General features: G+C 41.3%; 1 protein-coding gene across 1 annotated transcript in view; it reads left to right on the forward strand.

Moving 5' to 3' along the window:
• LOC117518893 (coagulation factor XIII A chain-like) overlaps window positions 1–23,645 on the forward strand; it is a 45,682-nt gene that overhangs the window by 19,136 nt on the left and 2,901 nt on the right. The window contains exons 4-11 of the mRNA XM_034180140.1: window positions 5,553–5,671; window positions 5,763–5,870; window positions 12,090–12,264; window positions 13,125–13,263; window positions 13,898–14,001; window positions 14,083–14,171; window positions 15,887–16,040; window positions 16,138–16,247. Of these exons, the coding sequence (XP_034036031.1) occupies window positions 5,553–5,671; window positions 5,763–5,870; window positions 12,090–12,264; window positions 13,125–13,263; window positions 13,898–14,001; window positions 14,083–14,171; window positions 15,887–16,040; window positions 16,138–16,247 (998 nt within the window). The remainder of the gene's footprint in view (window positions 1–5,552; window positions 5,672–5,762; window positions 5,871–12,089; window positions 12,265–13,124; window positions 13,264–13,897; window positions 14,002–14,082; window positions 14,172–15,886; window positions 16,041–16,137; window positions 16,248–23,645) is intronic.

Raw genomic sequence — 23,645 nt, forward strand, 5'->3', positions numbered from 1 at the left:
ACATGTCACTCCCGGTCCGATTGGGGAGGGGCCCAGAGAAAACTACAGAGTCCGACATTGTTTTTGCAAAGTTACACACCGATTTAATGTTAATTTTAGTGACCTCCGATTGGCGTAACCGGGTGTCATTACTGCCGACGTGAATTACAATCTTACCAAATTTACGCTTAGCCTTAGCCAGCAGTTTCAAATTTCCTTCAATGTCGCCTGCTCTGGCCCCCGGAAGACAATTGACTATGGTTGCTGGTGTCGCTAACTTCACATTTCTCAAAACAGAGTCGCCAATAACCAGAGTTTGATCCTCGGCGGGTGTGTCGTCGAGTGGGAAAAAACGATTAGAAATGTGAACGGGTTGGCGGTGTACACGGGGCTTCTGTTTAGGGCTACGCTTCCTCCTCACAGTCACCCAGTCGGCCTGCTTTCCCGGCTGCTCGGGATCTGCCAGGGGGGAACTAACGGCGGCTAAGCTACCTTGGTCCGCACCGACTACAGGGGCCTTGCTAGCTGTAGATTTTTCCACGGTGCGGAGCCGAGTCTCCAATTCGCCCAGCCTGGCCTCCAAAGCTACGAATAAGCTACACTTATTACAAGTACCATTACTGCTAAAGGAGGCCGAGGAATAACTAAACATTTCACACCCAGAGCAGAAAAGTGCGGGAGAGACAGGAGAAGCCGCCATGCTAAATCGGCTAAGAGCTAGTAGCTACGCTAAGCTAGCGGATTCCTAAAAACACGCAAAGTGAATAATGTGTAAATAATTTAGAGGTGATTCAGCAGAAGGAGTGCTTTAGTTAAGGCACGTAAAGATTACACTGGGAAACAAATCGTAATCTAGATAACTAGATCAATCTAACTGCGCAGATTAAACAGCTAACAGATACAGAAAAACACCGCTGTGCTCCGGAACAGGAAGTGATACAATACCGCAGTGAGAGCCAACCACCAGTAGAGGCAAGCAAGAGATCACCTTGATTGTGATAAATGTGATGAGTTAGTTATCCTATTTTCTGATGCTCCCACTCAGACTCACCTAATAGAGCCTGACATAGACATTGGAGAGGCTAAGCCCATTAGGCAAAGATTTTATAGAGTTTCTGAGGAGAAGAAACAACAGTTAGAGACGGAGGTGAAGTACATGTTGACTACTAATTATAGCTAATAATTATAGCTAGCTAATTATAGGCCAATCTCCAACCTTCCTTTTCTCTCAAAAATTCTTGAAAGGGTAGTTGTAAAACAGCTAACTGATCATCTGCAGAGGAATGGTCTATTTGAAGAGTTTCAGTCAGGTTTCAGAATTCATCATAGTACAGAAACAGCATTAGTGAAGGTTACAAATGATCTTCTTATGGCCTCAGACAGTGGACTCATCTCTGTGCTCGTCCTGTTAGACCTCAGTGCAGCTTTTGATACTGTTGACCATAAAATTTTATTACAGAGATTAGAACATGCCATAGGTATTAAAGGCACTGCGCTGCGGTGGTTTGAATCATATTTGTCTAATAGATTACAATTTGTTCATATAAATGGGGAGTCTTCTTCACGGACTAATGTTAATTATGGAGTTCCACAAGGTTCTGTGCTAGGACCGATTTTATTCACTTTATACATGCTTCCCTTAGGCAGTATTATTAGACAGCATTGCTTAAATTTTCATTGTTACGCAGATGATACCCAGCTTTATCTATCCATGAAGCCAGAGGACACACACCAATTAGTTAAACTGCAGGAATGTCTTTCAGACATAAAGACATGGATGACCTCTAATTTCCTGCTTTTAAATTCAGATAAAACTGAAGTTATTGTACTTGGCCCCACAAATCTTAGAAACATGGTGTCTAACCAGATCCTTACTCTGGATGGCATTACCCTGACCTCTAGTAATACTGTGAGAAATCTTGGAGTCATTTTTGATCAGGATATGTCATTCAATGCGCATATTAAACAAATATGTAGGACTGCTTTTTTTTGCATTTGCGCAATATCTCTAAAATTAGAAAGGTCTTGTCTCAGAGTGATGCTGAAAAGCTAATTCATGCATTTATTTCTTCTAGGCTGGACTATTGTAATTCATTATTATCAGGTTGTCCTAAAAGTTCCCTAAAAAGTCTTCAGTTAATTCAAAATGCTGCAGCTAGAGTACTGACGGGGACTAGAAGGAGAGAGCATATTTCACCCATATTGGCCTCTCTTCATTGGCTTCCTGTTAATTCTAGAATAGAATTTAAAATTCTTCTTCTTACTTATAAGGTTTTGAATAATCAGGTCCCATCTTATCTTAGGGACCTCATAGTACCATATCACCCCAATAGAGCGCTTCGCTCTCAGACTGCAGGCTTACTTGTAGTTCCTAGGGTTTGTAAGAGTAGAATTGGAGGCAGAGCCTTCAGCTTTCAGGCTCCTCTCCTGTGGAACCAGCTCCCAATTCAGATCAGGGAGACAGACACCCTCTCTACTTTTAAGATTAGGCTTAAAACTTTCCTTTTTGCTAAAGCTTATAGTTAGGGCTGGATCAGGTGACCCTGAACCATCCCTTAGTTATGCTGCTATAGACTTAGACTGCTGGGGGGTTCCCATGATGCACTGAGTGTTTCTTTCTCTTTTTGCTCTGTATGCACCACTCTGCATTTAATCATTAGTGATCGATCTCTGCTTCCCTCCACAGCATGTCTTTTTCCTGGTTCTCTCCCTCAGCCCCAACCAGTCCCAGCAGAAGACTGCCCCTCCCTGAGCCTGGTTCTGCTGGAGGTTTCTTCCTGTTAAAAGGGAGTTTTTCCTTCCCACTGTTGCCAAGTGCTTGCTCACAGGGGGTCGTTTTGACCGTTGGGGTTTTTACGTAATTATTGTATGGCCTTGCCTTACAATATAAAGCGCCTTGGGGCAACTGTTTGTTGTGATTTGGCGCTATATAAATAAAATTGATTTGATTTGATTTGATTTGATTTACTGGTATTGCAGAGCCATGTGTTTCAAACTGGGCATCACCCTGTCTCCTGGTTAGGAGGTCTGACTCAACAGTATTACCAAAGCAGATCTTTATCCGCGTCCTCGGATGGCAGACTGTATAGATCGAGTTGGAGCAGCACAGTTTGTTCGTAAATTTGATCTTTTTAAAGGGTTCTGGCAGGTGCTGCTGACCAAAAGAATCTGTGAAATGTCTACTTTCGTAACTCCATCTGGCTTGTACTCATACACAGTGGTGCCGTTTGGTTTAAGGAATGCTCCCGCCACCTTCCAGCAGCTGATGCACCCAGTTGTGTCCAGCCTGGAGGGGTGTGCTGTGTATTTGGATGATGTAGTCATCTACTCGGACTCGTGGGAGGAGCATGTCTGCAGAGTGCAACCCTGTTTCAAAAACTGGTGTGGGCCCGGCTAATGGTTAACTTGGCAAAGTGTGAGTTTGCTAAAGCCACTGTGACTGACCTTGGAAAAGTTGTCGGTCAGGGTTTTGTGCATATTTGGAAGCAAACACTGAGGCTGTGAAGCAGTTTTCGCAGCCAACCACAAAGAAAGAACTGATGTGCTTCCTGGGCCTGGTGGGGTGCTATTGTGCCTTTTGTAATTCTTCTCAGTAGTGGTGTCCCCACTGACCAACCTGTTGAAGGCCAAGGTTGAGTTGGTTTGGTCCACCCAGTGCCACGAGACATTCGAAGCGGTAAAAGCTCTTTTGTGTACAGCTCCTGTCCTGGCAGCACCACGGTTTGGGCAACAATTTAAATTACAGGTAGATGCTCGTCAGATAGGACAGGAGCTGTACTATTGCAGGAAAGTGATGAGGGAGTTGAGTTTCCTGTCAGCTTCTTCTCCCAGAAATGTAATTAATATCAACAAAACTATTCGGTCACAGAGAAGGAGGCATTAGGTCTCATCTGGGCTTTACAGCACTTTGAGGTCTATGTTGGTTCTGGACAGACCCACTGACAGTCTTTACTGACCATAACCCACTTATGTTTTTGAAGTCTCTGCAGAACGTCAAACCGACGCCTCATGTGCCGGGCTTTGTTTCTACAACCCGCCAACCTTGACATTAGACACATCAGCGGGAAAAGTGATGTTCTTGCTGATGTTTTGTCCTGGGCTCCTGTGAACTAACATCTGTTCTTGTTGTCTCTGGAATGGCTGTTGTCCACTCTCTCTCGCTCTTAAATTGCTTCCTAGGTGTCAGGGTTGCTGAGTGGGAATGGGGGGGGGGGGGGGGGGGTCAACCTCCGACTCAGGGCGGGTTGTTTTATTGGGGAGGAATCTTTAATTGGGCAAAATTTTTTTGTGGAGCAGAGGGTGGGACCCTTGGTTTAAGGAGGGGGTGTCATGCCCCCCGCCTCTGCCTGCAGGGGGGCGGTCCCTCCTGCAGGCAGAGGCGGGTCATGTGTAATTGGAGTCACCTGGGACTCATTATTAAAGCATGGCTCCAGCAACAGTCTCTCTGCTGGTTCAATTTCAATTTCAATTTATTTTCATTTATATAGCGCCAAATCACAACAGTTGCCTCAAAGCGCTTCACACAAGTGGTCTAAACCTTACTGACCCCCAGAGCAACAGTGGTAAGGAAAAACTCCCTCTGAGGAAGAAACCTCAAGCAGACCAGACTCAAAGGGGTGACCCTCTGCTTGGGCCATGATACAGACACAAATTACAGAAACAATTCACAGAACAATTCACGGATGAATATACAAGAAATGCTATTGGCGCATAGGACAGGAGGGTCTGCAGCACAAACACCGCACCCATCTCTGGATGGAGCTGCACCTTAAACAGAGAGAAAAAACAGAATCAGGCATCAGAAAGACAAGAAATACTGTATAATTTGCCAGCATTAAACAACAAGAAAAACAGAAATACTAAGGTGATCAATGGCTACTAGCCGGTGAAAAAACTGGTACAGGTACCAGTTTTTTTGTTCAGTTGTTGATTTGGTTTTACACTCAGTCATATTTGCACATACACACTCACGCACCCACACACTGCACACATCTTACATAGTGACACGTCACACCTCATTGTCGTTATTTTTGTTTAAAGTTAATTATCCATCCATTTTCTTCTGCTTTATCCGGAGTCGGGTTGCGGGGGCAGCAGCTCAAGCAAAGCCGCCCAGACCTCCCGATCCACACACACAAAGTTAATTATTATTTCCAATAAAATCCTTTTCATTGGCCTAAACCTTGTCTCCCCTCTTTCTTGTCGTGGGCTATGAGCCGGCCTGTGACAATAACCATGAGCTTTAAGTTTGAATCGTTAAGTTCTCCTCAGTTGCTGGTTAACTTACCCAATGTTTGAAGTGCTCTCTTTTTGGGGGGGGGGGGGGGGGGCTGCCTCTCACCATCATGCAGCACTGTAGGCTCATTACAGAGGCCTGTCACTTCGAGTGTTTTGCATCACCGACTGTTGTGAATGACAGTTTTTTCTGATGTTTTTCCAAAAAATACGCTGTCTTGTATTCAGAACAATATGCTCGGTGCATCACAGATGTCATGAGTTCATGTCTCAGCATCAGCGTTAGGGTTTGATGTTGTTTCTTGAAGTGGTTTGAATGTGCATTTGTCCATCTTCAGAGGACGTTGTGTATCTTCAGGATGAAGCTGAGCGTCAAGAGTATGTTCTCAATGACTATGGCGTGATGTTTCAGGGTTCCGTAGACAATGTGTATCCGAGCAGCTGGATGTACGGACAGGTAGCCGGCGAGCATCCGTCCACCCTTCACCATCACAGCCGCCACATTTGTACATAAGGAGCAGCAATCAGCCTGTTTTTGCTCTGTGCAGTTTGAGCGGGGCATTCTGGACGCCTGTATCTTCATCCTGGACGCCTGCCAGATGCCCATCTTCAACCGCGGCAACATCATCACACTGGTCAGAAAAGCTTCAGCTGCGGTGAGATGATTTTAATTACCTTACAATTACTCATTTTAATCTTTATATGTAAAAAAGAAAGGCTGTGGCTATTCGCACGGCAAGACTCTGGTGGCAAAACTTGGAACTACTTGTATAAACAAACATACTGCATTCAAGATGTCATAACTCCTTTAATATTTTTCAATTTTGATGATTTTTTTTTTTGGGCCCTGTCCATAACTCTCATTTCACTATTTGCACGGCAAGACTCTGGCGGCAAAAGACCGACCCTATTCGAACGGCAGCTGTGTCCATAACTCTCATTTAATGCGGTATGTTTGTTTATACAAGTAGTTCCAAGTTTTGCCACCAGAGTCTTGCCGTGTGAATAGTGAAATGAGAATTATGGACACGGCGACCGTGCGAATAGCCCTTCCAAAAAAAAAAAAAAAAAAAATGGCAGATTGTTACGACCATGTAAACACAATAATGTTGGCAACATGTTACATGTTAACTTCTTAAAGTTACTGTCTGTGCTGCTGTCTGCGCTAATCACGCTAAATGTTACACAAATAGACGTGTGCAGGATTACGGGTTTAATTCACGCACAATGAATGTAAAGATTTTATCTTTTCCAGTGGTGGGCACGGTTCCGATAATCCAATAACAGATAATTATCGAAGATAATGTTTTCATTATTGGATTATCTTTTTAGATAACTTTATCAATCAATCAAGTTTTATTTCTATAGCACTTTACAACAGTTTTCACTGAACCAAAGTGCTTTCCAATAGCACCAGCTAGAGATAAAATAAAAAGAAAAGTACGAAAAACACAATAAAACACAATAAGAGCATCCAAAATAGAATAAAAATAGACAAAAAAGTGTCAAAGCAATTATGTGCAAAAAGCTGCCCTGAACAAGTATGTTTTTAACTTAGCTTTAAACAGAGGCAAGCTATTAATGGACCTCAGTTCAGGAGGTAATGCATTCCACAACTTAGGACCTGCTACTGCAAAAGAACGGTCACCCCATTGTTTGGACCTGGACCTGGGAACCTCCAGAAAGTTTTGGTCAGCAGACCGAAGTGCTCTGACAGGGTTGTGTGTTTTTAACAGGTCACATAAATAAGAAGGTGCAATGCCATTTACAGCTTTAAAAACAAACATTAACAGTTTAAAATCAACCCTAAAACAGACTGGAAGCCAGTGCAGGGAGTAAAGTACAGGAGTGATGTGGCTGTGCTTCCTGGTATTGGTCAACAGGTGAGCAGCAGCATTCTGGACCAGTTGGAGTCGGTTTAGAGAGCCTTGAGTGATACCAACATAAAGTGCATTGCAATAGTCAATCCGGGAGCTGATAGAAGCATGAATAGCCTTTTCAAGGTCCTTTTGGCTTAGAAAGGGTTTGACTTTTGCCATGAGTCTCAGCTGGAAAAAACTGGCTCTTACCACACTGTCAATTTGTTTCTCAAATTTTAAACAATCGTCAAACCGCACACCAAGGTTCCTTACCACAGCCCTACGATAAGGAGCCAGGGAGCCAAGATCTGGATCAGAGTTAGTTTTAACTCCAAACAGAATACACTCTGTTTTGGCTTCATTAAGGTGCAGAAAATTCTGAGCCAGCCAGTCCTTAATATCCTTAAAAAAAAACATTATCGGACTAATTATCTTCCGATAAAATTTTCATCCGATAATTTATAGACCATTAACGTAGCAAACAGCTGCAAACATTTTTAAAATTTAAAATCATTTGAGCACCTACCTGTTAAAAGTTTCATAGCAGATGTGTAGCTCTACCCTCTGCAAACAGAAGAGAGCAGCTTCTAGAAGAAACCGCTCTGTCCTCTGCAGACAAAGAAGAACTGGTCACAAAAAAAATTCATTTCTTTTAACCCCATACTGATATGCCGGTAATATCACCCAAGTCATCCAGACGCATACATTTTTAACTTATTCAGGGTTTTCACATATCCCATAATCCCTTGCGTGCCAGAGAGTTGCTGCAGTCAAACAACATATAGAGAATCCACACGATGACAGTTGTAAATGAATATTATACTACAAATGTCGTTTTTTTATGCTTTTCATCACATTAATAAGAGACTGCTGCATGATACCCCGAAAACTTGCTAAAACAATTATAACAAAAAATCCGTGTCTGCTACGTTTAATCTGCGTGGAATTTAATTAACGGAAACCGAATTTCAGACATATTATATATATGAGTCTGGAACAAAGAGGACAAACAGTGTTGTAAAGAGCAAACTTCACTTTCCCCCAGAACAACATGATCAGGAAGCGAGCATAGCTCACAGCAGCTCCCATTGAAAATAACGGAGAGACAGACTGTGATTCTCACATGTTTACATAAAATAAACACAATAACAACGTCTATAAAACCAGAGAATATATTCACGAGGGTTTTAGGCACAATATAAAAATAATTTTATGTTGCGATGTTAATTGTGTTGTCCGTGTGCAGCGGTTAAAGTGAAGTGTGATCAGAGCGTCTCAATGCAGTTCTCAATGTTACTGAGATCTCGCAGCGCGGCGACCTCTCTGAGGTTTTGTGGGATTTGAAACCTGAAAAGCCTCAATGGTTCAAATTTTAACCAAACTAATTTTGGACAAGTTATTTAAAATTAACGTCACGTCTGAAGTTTTATAAAGTGAAAATATCAGCTATACAGTATGTTTTAGTTTTAAAGTAATGCACATATTTTTAAGGTTTTAGTTAGCACATGCTGTGCCCAGCAGTGCATTATGGGTAGGATATGGTAATCTCAGTACATTCACGACAGGACAAATGCATTTCAGACACTCTGTTCAGGCTCCACAGACAACAGTATTAAACTCTAGTGCGTAAAACTCTCTTGAATATATTCTCTGGGTTTATAGACGTTGTTATTGTGTTTGCGTTTGTTAAATTCCACGCATCTTAAATGTAGCAGACACGGATTATCTGGAATTTTGTTTTGGTAAGTTTTCACGGTCTCTACTGCCATCTACTGGCCAGTAGTGTTCATGGCAGTATTTGCCCTGAATCTGGGCTGATATTTTCAATCACTGTACTCAGTTTCAGCTCAAACTGTACCATAGAACCGCACGGTGTAAAAGTTCAGAGCACACGATTTATGTTCTCACACACGTACATTCAAAAACCACACGTCGGACTCATGTTTCCAGAAGCAAAACGTAAACAGAAGTTTTTTTTTCAAACTTAATTTACAAAAACTCTCGATGGGAAACATCAAAGTTTAAAAACAAAACAAAACAACAAAAAAAGCATTACAAGACAGGTCTGCGTATTTGCACAGGCACAGTGCGAGAGGTTGGATGCTTGTAGCTCTTCAGCAGCAGGATACCCTCACGCAGGCCGACCAGAGTAATATTAAACAGGTTTGATTTTTATCTGACCATACGATCGGCGATCAGGAGGTGGTCTTGAGAGGTTAAACGCAGTTTGTTACTCCATGTACACTAAACGATGCAGGACGCACGATTAACCTGAAACTCGGTCCAAAAACTTCTCACATGAATGAAAAATCAGCTGAAAAAGGGCCAAAACTAGCAGTGTAAACCCAGCTTAAGTACTGAACGTCTGGCACCAGTAGATCATGACAGTATACTATTATTTATTTATTACACAGGTTATATCAGATGGTTATCTAATTACAACTTGGATTTTTTTTTTTTGAAAATGCCTTTTTTTTTTTTTTTTTTACAAAATGAAAAAATTGTATATTTTACAAAACCACATTTATCTGTAAACACCAACACACGACACACGTCACATTAATGTGTTGGTTTACATAATGAATGAGTCAAACCAATCAGTGTTAGCCGAGGCACATTTTACCCAGAATCCTTTGTGATCTGTCTGTGTTTGTTACAGAACTTCAGAATTAGTGCATTATTCAACATTAAAAGATATATGTTATATTTTAACTTTGTACAAATGACAGAATTGACATTTATTCTATCAGTATTCATTTTATTTATACGAGGTCTGTTAGAAAAGTATCCGACCTTTTTATTTTTTTCAAAAACCATATGGATTTGAATCACATGTGATTGCATCAGACAAGCTTGAACCTTCGTGCGCATGCGTGAGTTTTTTCACGCCTGTCGGTTGCGTCATTCGCCTGTGAGCAGGCTTTGTGTGAGCACTGGTCCACCCCTCCCGTCGTTTTTTTATTGCGAATAAATGTCTGAATGATTTGGAGCTTTACTGCATCAATTTTTTTCCAGAAACTGTGAGAGACCTCCAGGTGGACACCGTTCGGAAAATGAATATGGCTTTCAGGGACGATTTTGTGGGGATTACACAGATTAAGGAGTGTTACTGCCGCTTTAAGGACAGCCCACAACTGCTGAGAGCACGGCGCGCTCCCAGCGCCGATCCACAGGCTGACACCCCGCTGAAACAACCAGATCATTTCCAACATGAAGGCTTTGTTGATCCAGGACATCGTCTGACTTTCACAAAAAGGCATAAGGCGTGGACATCAGCACTTTTTCGGCACATTCCACTGTTACAGGAGTTTTTTTCATGGAAAGAAATGCGGAGGGACGCACCACGGAGCCATTCATTACGCGGCACAAAACCACCTCCGTGTTGGTCTCACAGGACGGCTTTCAGGTGGATTTCAGACGGCTATCGGTTGCTTTTCAGTCGTGTGATTATCCGAGAAATTGAGCATGAGCTGGACATGCCCCAACATGTCCTTTGAGGCTTCATCACGGCATTGCTTTGTGCCATGCGGCTCCACTGCGACGCGCGGAACTCCTCTGCACGTCTGTCTCAGTGTGCCGAAAAAGTGCTGATGTCCACGTCTTTTCACAATTCCTGTGCTAGTCAGAGGACATACTGGATCAAGACAGCGTCCAGTTTAGAAATGAACGGCACATTCCACTGTTACAGGAGTTTTTGTCATGGAAAGAGGAGCGGAGTTCCGCGCGTCGCGGTGGAGCCGCATGGTGCAAAGCAACGCCGTGATGAAGCCTCACAGGACATGTTGGGGCATGTCCAGCTCATGCTCAATTTCTCAGATAATCACACGACTGAAAAGCAGCCGTCTGAAATCCACCTGAAAGCCGTCCTGTGAGACCAACACGGAGGTGGTTTTGTGCCGCGTAATGAATGGCTCCGTGGTGCGTCCCTCTGATTTTCTTTCCATGAAAAAAACTCCTGTAACTCCTTATGCCTTTTTGTGAAAGTCAGACGATGTCCTGGATCAACAAAGCCTTCACGTTGTGATCTGGTTGTTTCAGCGGGGTGTCAGCCTGTGGATCGGCACTGGGAGTGCGCCGCGCTCTCAGCAGTTGTGGGCCGTCCTTAAAGCGGCAGTAACACTCCTTAATCTGTGTAATCTCCATAAAATCGTCCCTGAAAGCCATATTAATTTTCCGAACGGTGTCCACCTGGAGGTCTCTCACAGTTTCTGGAAAAAAATTGATGCAGCAAAGCTCCAAATCGTTCAGACATTTATTCGCAATAAAAAAATGACAACAGGGTGGACCACTGCTCACACAAAGCCTGCTCACAGGCGAATGACGCAACCGACAGGCGTGAAAAAACTCACGCATGCGCACAAAGGTTCAAGCTTGTCTGATGCAATCACACGTGATTCAAATCCATATGGTTTTTGAAAAAAATAAAAAGGTCAGATACTTTTCTGACAGACCTCGTACACCAAACCATAACTCAGCATTGTTTTATTTTCCAAGGCCTCCTCCGCCTCACAGCATTATTGTGATTGAGCAGAGAGTTGAGCTTCATAGCTCTCCTCAGTTTGTGTCTGTGTTGGAAGCCATGTAGTAAACAGGAGCTTCCAGCAGGGGGCAGGATGTCCAAAGACAGATGTGCTGACTCATTGTTTGGGTCTGTCGCCCCTTTTAATGCTTCCAATAGCGACCATGTGTTAAAACTCAAAATAAGCTTGTTAGTAGTTGCGAGTGTACCAGAGACAATACTGGAATTTATCGGTTATCTGTAACTTCCGATAAATTTTTTGGTGGTTTATCTTTATCAAATTAAACTTTTAAGTTATCTGATTATCAGTTATCGAAGTTCATTTTTTGGTTATCTGTGCCCACTGATCTTTTCTGACTTCTGGTGTAGACAGTGCTAATACACTAAATGTTAGCATTCATGACCGTGGTTACTCACTGACTGATAGCAAGCTAACATGCAACCTCTTCATCTTGATAAAGTTAGCCACTAACCTCTTGACCTTCCACCCGTATTAGATTAACTCTCTGGATGATAACGGCGTTTTGGTGGGAAACTGGAGTGATGACTTTTCCATGGGCACCGCCCCGACGCAGTGGACAGGAAGTGGAAAGATCCTGTTGCAGTACAGCAGTACCGGCGTCCCGGTGTGTTACGGCCAGTGCTGGGTCTTTGCTGGAGTCTTCAACACCTGTAAGAGTATTAGCATGCCACACAGTTAGCATCACAGTCTGTCAGCATGGCAGAATGGTAACATAGCATCTTATTAGCACATTATGACATTTGCATCATAGTGTACTACCAAGATACCTCATTAGCATAGCACCTTTTTAGCATAGTACAATGCTGCTGTGGCATTTTGTAGCATAGTTACAAGTTTAGCATTTCACTTTATTAGCATAGTTACAACATGGTCAGCATGCCACTTTATTAGCATAGTTAGAACAAGGATAGCATTTCATTTTATTAGCATAGTTAGAACAAGGTTAGCATGTTATTTTATTAGCATTTGTATACTGTTATCATAGAACTTTGTTAGCATAGTACACTACTGGTATGTCATTTGTTAGCATAGTTACAAGGTTAGCATGTCATGTTATTAGCATAGTACACTATTAGCATAGGACTTTATTAGCAAAGTGCAATGATGGTGTGACATTTATTAGCATAGTTACAAGGTTAGCATGTCACTTTATTAGCATAGCAAGAACAAGGATAGCATGTCACATTATTAGCATAGTACACTGTTAGCATAGGACTTTATTAGCAAGTGCAATGCTGGTGTGACATTTATTAGCATAGTTACAAGATTAGCATGACACTTTATTAGCATAGTGAGAACAAGGCTAGCATGCCACATTATTAGCGTAGTACACTGTTAGCATAGGATTTTATTAGCATATTACAATGTTAGCATGGCATTTGTTTTGCATAGTTCATTAGCAGGCTACATTGTTAAAAAGATGCACAATTACTTTTGTTAAAATTTTCTTTATTTTTGGACAGTTCAATGACTTTTAGGTGGTTTGTTTGTTTTTGATTTACGTGCACAGTCCTGCGTTGCTTTGGCATCCCGGCGAGGGTCATCACCAACTTCAACTCCGCTCACGACAGCACAGGCAACCTGATCACCGAACTTATCTTCAAGGAGGACGGCTCGCCGGACAGAGAAAACACCAGGGACTCCATCTGGTTGGTTCAAAGTCTTGTCAATCATGTCTGTTGCTAAGAAATGATGGCTAGATGGTGGTGCAAAATCAGCACACAGATTCGCACCATATCTGGTGTGGCAACCCAGAGCGACCAAAAGAGACTAGCTTAATGCTGCTGCTACGTTATGGTTTGACAATAAGGCTCCACCCACTTCGATGTCATTTCATGAAGTGGGTGGAGCCAGAATCACAGTGATGCAGCGACCATGCTGTTAATTTGGAGCTAATCATAAACCATCTGCCAGCAGGAGTCACTGTGCGTGTGGTAGTCAGTACACTTCACTCCCCAACAGCTAAAAGGACTGGCCACAAGACCAGAGCCGGGTTCCAGCCTTCCGGTCAGAGCATTCGCCTCCAGTGCTGGAGATCATGAGCTCGTGTCCCGAGGGGAGTGAGTGGGAGGAGTCAAAAACACAACACAGCACAGAAGAGACAGTACAAGCCACAAGGCAATACCAATGCCCTACTGGCCACCCTGTGCCACCTACAGGACAGATATGTAATAGCATGTAGCATGGCAAACAACGATGTGGGTGGAGATGAAGGTGTGGAAGGTCTTGATTGTTTGGGGGTTCAGTTAATGCTGCTTGAAAATGGTTGATGGGTTTCTGTAGGAACTACCATTGCTGGAACGAGGTTTTCATGCAGCGCCGTGACCTGCCGACCGGTATGGGAGGATGGCAGGTGGTGGACGCCACGCCACAGGAGACCAGTGACGGTAAGATGAAGGCACAAAAAGGTGGACTGACACCTCCATGGACAAAAAAGCCATAAATGTGTCTCTGTGGTTCACCTGCAGGATATTATCGATGTGGCCCGACTTCTGTCGCTGCAATCAAGGAAGGTCTCCTGTACCACCCGTTCGATGCTGGTTTCGTCTTCGCTGAGGTTAGTATAGTTCAAGATGTTTTTAAGACCAGTGTTGGAATTGTCCAGTGTTGTGTCAATGCAATTTTAATTTCAATGTATTTTCATTTAGATAGCGCCAAATCACAACAAAGTTGCCTCAAGGTGCTTCACACAAGTACGGTCTAACCTTACCATCTGTCGTCAGTTTAGCTTATAAGTCTCAGTCTGGTTTCCGCAAGATGCACTCTACTGAGACTGCCTTGTTAAAAGTCTCAAATGATCTACTGATGGCTGCGGACTCTGGTCAGTGCAGTGTGTTGGTTTTATTGGATCTGTCCTCGGCTTTTGATCCAGTCGACCACAAAATACTGTTACAAGGACTGCAATATGACATTGAATGAAATATGAAATAGGAATTTCAGGGACAGTTTTAAAGTGGTTTTACTCTTATCTGAGTAACAGAACATTTGCCATGTGTGTAAATAATATAATGTCCCAAGCAACTCATCTCTTGCTTGGTGTTCCTCAGGGCTGAGTCCTTGGCTCAATGTTATTTCTTTTGTACATCAGCCCCCTTGGTAAGATTATCAGCAGCTTTAAAAATGTGTCTTACCACCTGTATGCTGATGACATTCAGTTGTACTGCTCTTTCAAGGAATCTGAGTTACACAAGTTAGCTGACCTAATAAACTGTGTATCTTGTATCAAGAACTGACTAGCTAAAAACTGTCTTCAATTAAATTCCAGTAAGACAGAATCTCTGATTATTGCTCCTGAACAGAAAGTTCCTGTCATCAAACAATACCGTGGTTTTCTGGGCTCTTCTTCTCAGTCCTGTCTCAGAAACCTTCCAGTCTGTGTCTCTGCACAGCCATTCAAGACATCTGGTTAGAAACTGCTTTCATCATTTGATAAATGCTTCTAAACTGAGAGCAACATTATCCATGCTGGACATGATCATTCATCATGCTTTTATTTCCTCTCGTTTAGAATATTGTAACTCTCTTTTTACTTGTTTTAACAAATCTGCAGTCACTTGTCTCCAGTTGGTCCAGAATGCTGCAGCGAGGCTTTTAACAGGAACTTACAGAAGGACATACATCCCACTGGTTTTTATCTTCTTTACATTGGCCACCTGTGAAGTTCAGAATTGATTTTACTATTTTAGTCTTGACTTTTAGAGCTTTTAATGGACAGGCCCCCCAGTACATCGTGGACCTGTTAACCCCCCTATTCTTCTGGCCGCTCTCTCTGGTCCTCGAGCCAGAACCTTCTGAAGGTCCCTAAGGTCCCCCCAGCTTAAAACTCGGGGGGCCTGTCCTTTCAAGCAGTAGTCCCCAGGCTGCAGAACGTCCTGCCTCCGTCTCTCCATGTGGCCGACTCTGTTGATTCCTTTAAAAAGCATCATAAGACACTTTTATTTAGACAAGCTTTGAATTAGTGGCACTACTTTTTTGTTTTGATTTTGCTGTTTTAACTTTGTTGTATTTTATGCCTTTGTTTATATCTGTTTTACTGCACTCTGTGAAGCACTTTGTGATCGGTACCTGTGAAAGGTGCTATAGAAATAAAGTTTACTTACTTTATGGCCAACGGTCACATAAAATTAGCAGATCGTATGATAGTCGGCTAATTTTTTGTGCCTTCTCTGACAAACCTCTTTAAAGTTCCGTTTCTCTGCCGTTTCAATGGTGTGTTCTGTTTTTGTTTTTTTTTGTTTTTTTTACGTTTTTGTCGAATTCATTACGATCCAGGTCAACAGTGATGTGGTTTTCAAGAAGCGTGATCATTACGGGCATCTGATTACGTTCCGGGTCAACACAACCTACGTTGGAAAGCTTATATGTACCAAGGCTGTGGGCAGCGACAATCTCAATGACATTACCCTAACCTACAAGTACCCTGAAGGTACCGCAGACCACACATTAAGAAACATGTGCCAGATTGCTGGTCTGATATCTTGTTGGGAAAAAGTTTGTTCAGAGCTGTCATTCAAACTGTGCAGGAAGTCCAGAAAATGACAGGACGATGGCCCGAGCCGAGAGCTTTGACCTCCAGAGGGACCACTCCGAAATCGAGGACCTCAAAGTGGTCGTCACCATACAGATGGAGCCGGTAAGTCATCAGTTTATCCAACTGTCTTTATACCCATCCATCCCTGATCCGTCCATCCATACACCGGTCTGTACATTTATCCATCCAGCTATGTATTTATACATCTGTACATTATACATCCATCCATTAATACATCCATCATCCATCCATCTGTATATTTATACATCCATTCCTTAATCATCCATCTGTACATTTGTGCATCCATCCATTAATCCACCCATCTGTGCATTTTTACATCCATCCCTTCATTCATCCATCCATCCATCCTTCTGTACATTTGTCCATCCATCCATCCATCTGTACATTATACATCCATCCATTAATATATCCATCCATCCATCCATCTGTATATTTATACATCCATCCATTAATCCATCCATCTGTACATTATACATCCATCCATTAATACATCCATCCATCTGTACATTTGTGCATCCATCCGTCTGTACATTTATACATCCATCCATCCGTCTGTACATTTATACATCCATCCATCCGTCTGTACATTTGTGCATCCATCCATCTGTACATCTGTACATTTGTCCATCCATCCATCTGTACATTTGTGCATCCATTCATCCATCCATCTATCCATCTATCTATACGTTTGTCCATCCATCTGTATATTTGTATATGGATCCATTAATCCATCTACCCATCCATCCATCTGTACGTTTGTGCATCCATCCATTAATACATCCATCCATCTGTACATTTGTGCATCCATCCATCTTTACATTTATACATCCATCCATCCATCTGTACATTTGTGCATCCATCCATCTGTACATCTATACATTTGTCCATCCATCCATCTGTACATTTGTGCATCCATCCATCTGTACATCCATCTATCTATACATTTGTCCATCCATCTGTATATTTGTATATGGATCCATTAATCCATCTACCCATCCATTATCCATCCATCTGTATATTTACACATCCATCCATTAATCATCCATCTGTACATTTGTGCATCCATCCATTAATCCACCCATCTGTGCATTTTTACATCCATCCATTCATTCATCCATCCATCTGTCCATCTGTACATTTGTCCATCCATCTGTACATTTATACATCCATCTGTACATTTGTACATCCATCCATTAATCCATCTATCCATCTGTATATTATACATCCATCCATTAATATATCCATCCATCCATCCATCCGTATATTTATACATCCATCCATTAATCCATCCATCTGTACATTATACATCCATCCATTAATACATCCATCCATCTGTACGTTTGTGCATCCATCCATCTGTACATTTATACATCCATCCATCCATCTGTACATTTGTGCATCCATCCATCTGTACATCCATCTATCTATACATTTGTCCATCCATCTGTATATTTGTATATGGATCCATTAATCCATCTACCCATCCATTATCCATCCATCTGTATATTTACACATCCATCCATTAATCATCCATCTGTACATTTGTGCACCCATCCATTAATCCACCCATCTGTACATTTATACATCCATCCATCCATCTGTACATTTGTGCATCCATCCATCTGTCCATCTGTCCATTTGTCCATCCATCTGTCCATTTGTCCATCCATCTGTACATTTATACATCCCTCCACCCATCTGTACATTATACATCCATCCATTAATATATCCATCCACCCATCATCCATCCATCTGTATATTTATACATCCATCCATTAATCCATCCATCTGTACATTTATACATCCATCCATCCATCTGTACATTTGTGCATCCATCCATCTGTACATCTATACATTTGTCCATCCATCCATCTGTACATTTGTGCATCCATTCATCCATCCATCCATCCATCTATCTATCTATACGTTTGTCCATCCATCTGTATATTTGTATATGGATCCATTAATCCATCTACCCATCCATCATCCATCCATCTGTATATTTACACAGCCATCCATTAATCATCCATCTGTACATTTGTGCATCCATCCATTCATTCATCCATCCATCTGTCCATCTGTACATTTGTCCATCCATCTGTACATTTATACATCCATCTGTACATTTGTACATCCATCCATTAATCCATCCATCCATCTGTACATTTGTCCATCCATCCATCCATCTGTATATATATACATCCATCCATCTTTCCATGTGTACATTTGTCCATCCATCCATCCATCTGTACATTTGTACATCCATCCATTAATACATCCATCCATCCATCTATCCATCTGTACATTTGTCCAATCAATCAATCAATCAATCAATCAATCAATCAATCAATCAATTTTATTTATATAGCGCCAAATCACAACAAACAGTTGCCCCAAGGCGCTTTATATTGTAAGGCAAGGCCATACAATAATTACGTAAAAACCCCAACGGTCAAAACGACCCCCTGTGAGCAAGCACTTGGCGACAGTGGGAAGGAAAAACTCCCTTTTAACAGGAAGAAACCTCCAGCAGAACCAGGCTCAGGGAGGGGCAGTCTTCTGCTGGGACTGGTTGGGGCTGAGGGAGAGAACCAGGAAAAAGACATGCTGTGGAGGGGAGCAGAGATCGATCACTAATGATTAAATGCAGAGTGGTGCATACAGAGCAAAAAGAGAAAGAAACACTCAGTGCATCATGGGAACCCCCCAGCAGTCTAAGTCTATAGCAGCATAACTAAGGGATGGTTCAGGGTCACCTGATCCAGCCCTAACTATAAGCTTTAGCAAAAAGGAAAGTTTTAAGCCTAATCTTATCCGATCTGAATTGGGAGCTGGTTCCACAGGAGAGGAGCCTGAAAGCTGAAGGCTCTGCCTCCCATTCTACTCTTACAAACCCTAGGAACTACAAGTAAGCCTGCAGTCTGAGAGCGAAGCGCTCTATTGGGGTGATATGGTACTATGAGGTCCCTAAGATAAGATGGGACCTGATTATTCAAAACCTTATAAGTAAGAAGAAGAATTTTAAATTCTATTCTAGAATTAACAGGAAGCCAATGAAGAGAGGCCAATATGGGTGAGATATGCTCTCTCCTTCTAGTCCCCGTTAGTACTCTAGCTGCAGCATTTTGAATTAACTGAAGGCTTTTCAGGGAACTTTTAGGACAACCTGATAATAATGAATTACAATAGTCCAGCCTAGAGGAAATAAATGCATGAATTAGTTTTTCAGCATCACTCTGAGACAAGACCTTTCTAACTTTAGAGATATTGCGTAAATGCAAAAAAGCAGTCCTACATATTTGTTTAATATGCGCTTTGAATGACATATCCTGATCAAAAATGACTCCAAGATTTCTCACAGTATTACTAGAGGTCAGGGTAATGCCATCCAGAGTAAGGATCTGGTTAGACACCATGTTTCTAAGATTTGTGGGGCCAAGTACAATAACTTCAGTTTTATCTGAGTTTAAAAGCAGGAAATTAGAGGTCATCAATGTCTTTATGTCTGTAAGACAATCCTGCAGTTTAGCTAATTGGTGTGTGTCCTCTGGCTTCATGGATAGATAAAGCTGGGTATCATCTGCGTAACAATGAAAATTTAAGGAGTGCCGTCTAATAATACTGCCTAAGGGAAGCATGTATAAAGTGAATAAAATTGGTCCTAGCACAGAACCTTGTGGAACTCCATAATTAACCTTAGTCTGTGAAGAAGAATCCCAATTTACATGAACAAATAGTAATCTATTAGATAAATATGATTCAAACCACCGCAGTGCAGTGCCTTTAATACCTATGGCATGCTCTAATCTCTGTAATAAAATTTTATGGTCAACAGTATCAAAAGCAGCACTGAGGTCTAACAGAACAAGCACAGAGATGAGTCCACTGTCTGAGGCCATAAGAAGATCATTTGTAACCTTCACTAATGCTGTTTCTGTACTATGATGAATTCTGAAACCTGACTGAAACTTTCAAATAGGAATAGGTAGGAATGGGGTCTAATAGACATGTTGATGGTTTGGATGAAGTAACTAATGAAAATAACTCAGAACAATCGGAGAGAAAGAGTCTAACCAAATACTGGCATCACTGAAAGCAGCCAAAGATTACGATATGTCTTTGGGATGGTTATGAGTAATTTTTTCTCTAATAGTTAAAATTTTATTAGCAAAGAAAGTCATGAAGTCATTACTAGTTAAAGTTAATGGAATACTCAGCTCAATAGAGCTCTGACTCTTTGTCAGCCTGGCTACAGTGCTGAAAAGAAACCTGGGGTTGTTCTTATTTTCTTCAATTAGTGACGAGTAGTAAGATGTCCTAGCTTTACGGAGGTTTTTTTTTATAGGGCAACAGACTCTTTTTCCAGGCTAAGTGAAGATCTTCTAAATTAGTGAGACGCCATTTCCTCTCCAACTTACGGGTTATCTGCTTTAAGCTGCGAGTTTGTGAGTTATACCACGGAGTCAGGCACTTCTGATTTAAAGCTCTCTTTTTCAGAGGAGCTACAGCATCCAAAGTTGTCTTCAATGAGGATGTAAAACTATTGACGAGATACTCTATCTCACTTACAGAGTTTAGGTAGCTACTCTTCACTGTGTTGGTATATGGCATTAGAGAACATAAAGAAGGAATCATATCCTTAAACCTAGTTACAATCCATCCATCCATCTGTATATTTATACATCCATCCATTAATCCATCCATCTGTCCATCTGTACATTTGTCCATCCATCTGTACATTTTTACATCCATCCATTAATGCATCTGTCTATCTGTACATTTGTCCATCCATCCATCCATCTGTATATTTATACATCCATCCATTCATCTGTCCATTTGTCCATCCATCTGTACATTTATACATCCATCTGTACATTTGTCCATCCATCCATCCATCTGTACATTATACACCCATCCATTAATATATCCATCCATCCATCATCCATCCATCTGTATATTTATGCATCCATCCATTAATCCATCCATCTGTACATTATACATCCATCCATTAATACATCCATCCATCTGTACATTTGTCCATCCATCCATCTGTACATCTATACATTTGTCCATCCATCCATCTGTACATTTGTGCATCCATCCATTCATCCATCCATCCATCTATCTATACATTTGTCCATCCATCTGTATATTTGTATATGGATCCATTAATCCATCTACCCATCCATCATCCATCCATCTGTATATTTACACATCCATCCATTAATCATCCATCTGTACATTTGTGCATCCATCCATTAATCCACCCATCTGTGCATTTTTACATACATCCATTCATTTATTCATCCATCTGTCCATCTGTACATTTGTCCATCCATCTGTACATTTGTCCATCCATCCAGCCATCTGTATATTTATACATCCATCCATTAATCCATCCATCTGTCCATCTGTACATTTGTCCATCCATCTGTACATTTATACATCCATCTGTACATTTGTACATCCATCCATTAATCCATCCATCCATCTGTACATTTGTCCATCCATCCATCTGTATATTTATACATCCATCCATTAATCCATCCATCTGTCCATCTGTACATTTGTCCATCCATCTGTCCATTTATACATCCATCTGTACATTTGTCCATCCATCCATCCATCCATCCATCTGTACATTATACATCCATCCATTAATATATCCATCCATCCATCTGTATATTTATACATCCATCCATTAATCCATCCATCTGTATATTTATACATCCATCCATTAATCCATCCATCTGTACATTATACATCCATCCATTAATACATCCATCCATCTGTACATTTGTGCATCCATCCATCTGTACATTTATACATCCATCCATCTGTACATTTGTGCATCCATCCATTAATCCACCCATCTGTGCATTTTTACATCCATCCATTCATCCATCCATCTGTACATTTGTACATCCATCCATTAATCCATCCATCCATCTGTACATTTGTACATCCATCCATTAATCCATCCATCCAGCTGTACATTTGTACATCCATCCATTAATCCATCCATCCATCTGTACATTTGTCCATCCATCCATCCATTAATCCATCCATCCATCTGTACATTTGTACATCCATCCATTAATCCATCCATCCATCCATCTGTACATTTGTCCATCCATCCATCTGTATATTTATAAATCCATCCATTAATCCATCCATCTGTCCATCTGTACATTTGTCCATCCATCTGTACATTTATACATCCATCTGTACATTTGTACATCCATCCATTAATCCATCCATCCATCTGTACATTTGTCCATCCATCCATCCATCTGTATATTTATACATCCATCCATCTGTCCATTTGTCCATCCATCTGTACATTTATACATCCATCTGTACATTTGTCCATCTATCCATCCATCTGTACATTATACATTCATCCATTAATATATCCATCCATCCATCATCCATCCATCTGTATATTTATACATCCATCCATTAATCCATCCATCTGTATATTTATACATCCATCCATTAATCCATCCATCTGTACATCTATACATTTGTCCATCCATCCATCTGTACATTTGTGCATCCATTCATCCATCCATCCATCCACCTATCTATACATTTGTCCATCCATCTGTATATTTGTATATGGATCCATTAATCCATCTACCCATCCATCATCCATCCATCTGTATATTTACACATCCATCCATTAATCATCCATCTGTACATTTGTGCATCCATCCATTCATTCATCCATCTGTCCATCTGTACATTTGTCCATCCATCTGTACATTTATACATCCATCTGTACATTTTTACATCCATCCATTAATCCATCCATCCATCTGTACATTTGTCCATCCATCCATCCATCTGTATATTTATACATCCATCCATTCATCTGTCCATTTGTCCATCCATCTGTACATTTATACATCCATCTGTACATTATACACCCATCCATTAATATATCCATCCATCCATCATCCATCCATCTGTATATTTATACATCCATCCATTAATCCATCCATCTGTACATTATACATCCATCCATTAATACATCCATCCATCTGTACATTTGTGCATCCATCCATCTGTACATTTATACATCCATCCATCCATCTGTACATCTATACATTTGTCCATCCATCCATCTGTACATTTGTGCATCCATTCATCCATCCATCCATCTATCTATACATTTGTCCATCCATCTGTATATTTGTATATGGATCCATTAATCCATCTACCCATCCATCATCCATCCATCTGTATATTTACACATCCATCCATTAATCATCCATCTGTACATTTGTGCATCCATCCATTAATCCACCCATCTGTGCATTTTTACATACATCCATTCATTTATTCATCCATCTGTCCATCTGTACATTTGTCCATCCATCTGTACATTTGTCCATCCATCCAGCCATCTGTATATTTATACATCCATCCATTAATCCATCCATCTGTCCATCTGTACATTTGTCCATCCATCTG

Source organism: Thalassophryne amazonica, chromosome 1 (assembly GCF_902500255.1).
Source record: "Thalassophryne amazonica chromosome 1, fThaAma1.1, whole genome shotgun sequence".
NCBI lineage: Eukaryota > Metazoa > Chordata > Actinopteri > Batrachoidiformes > Batrachoididae > Thalassophryne > Thalassophryne amazonica.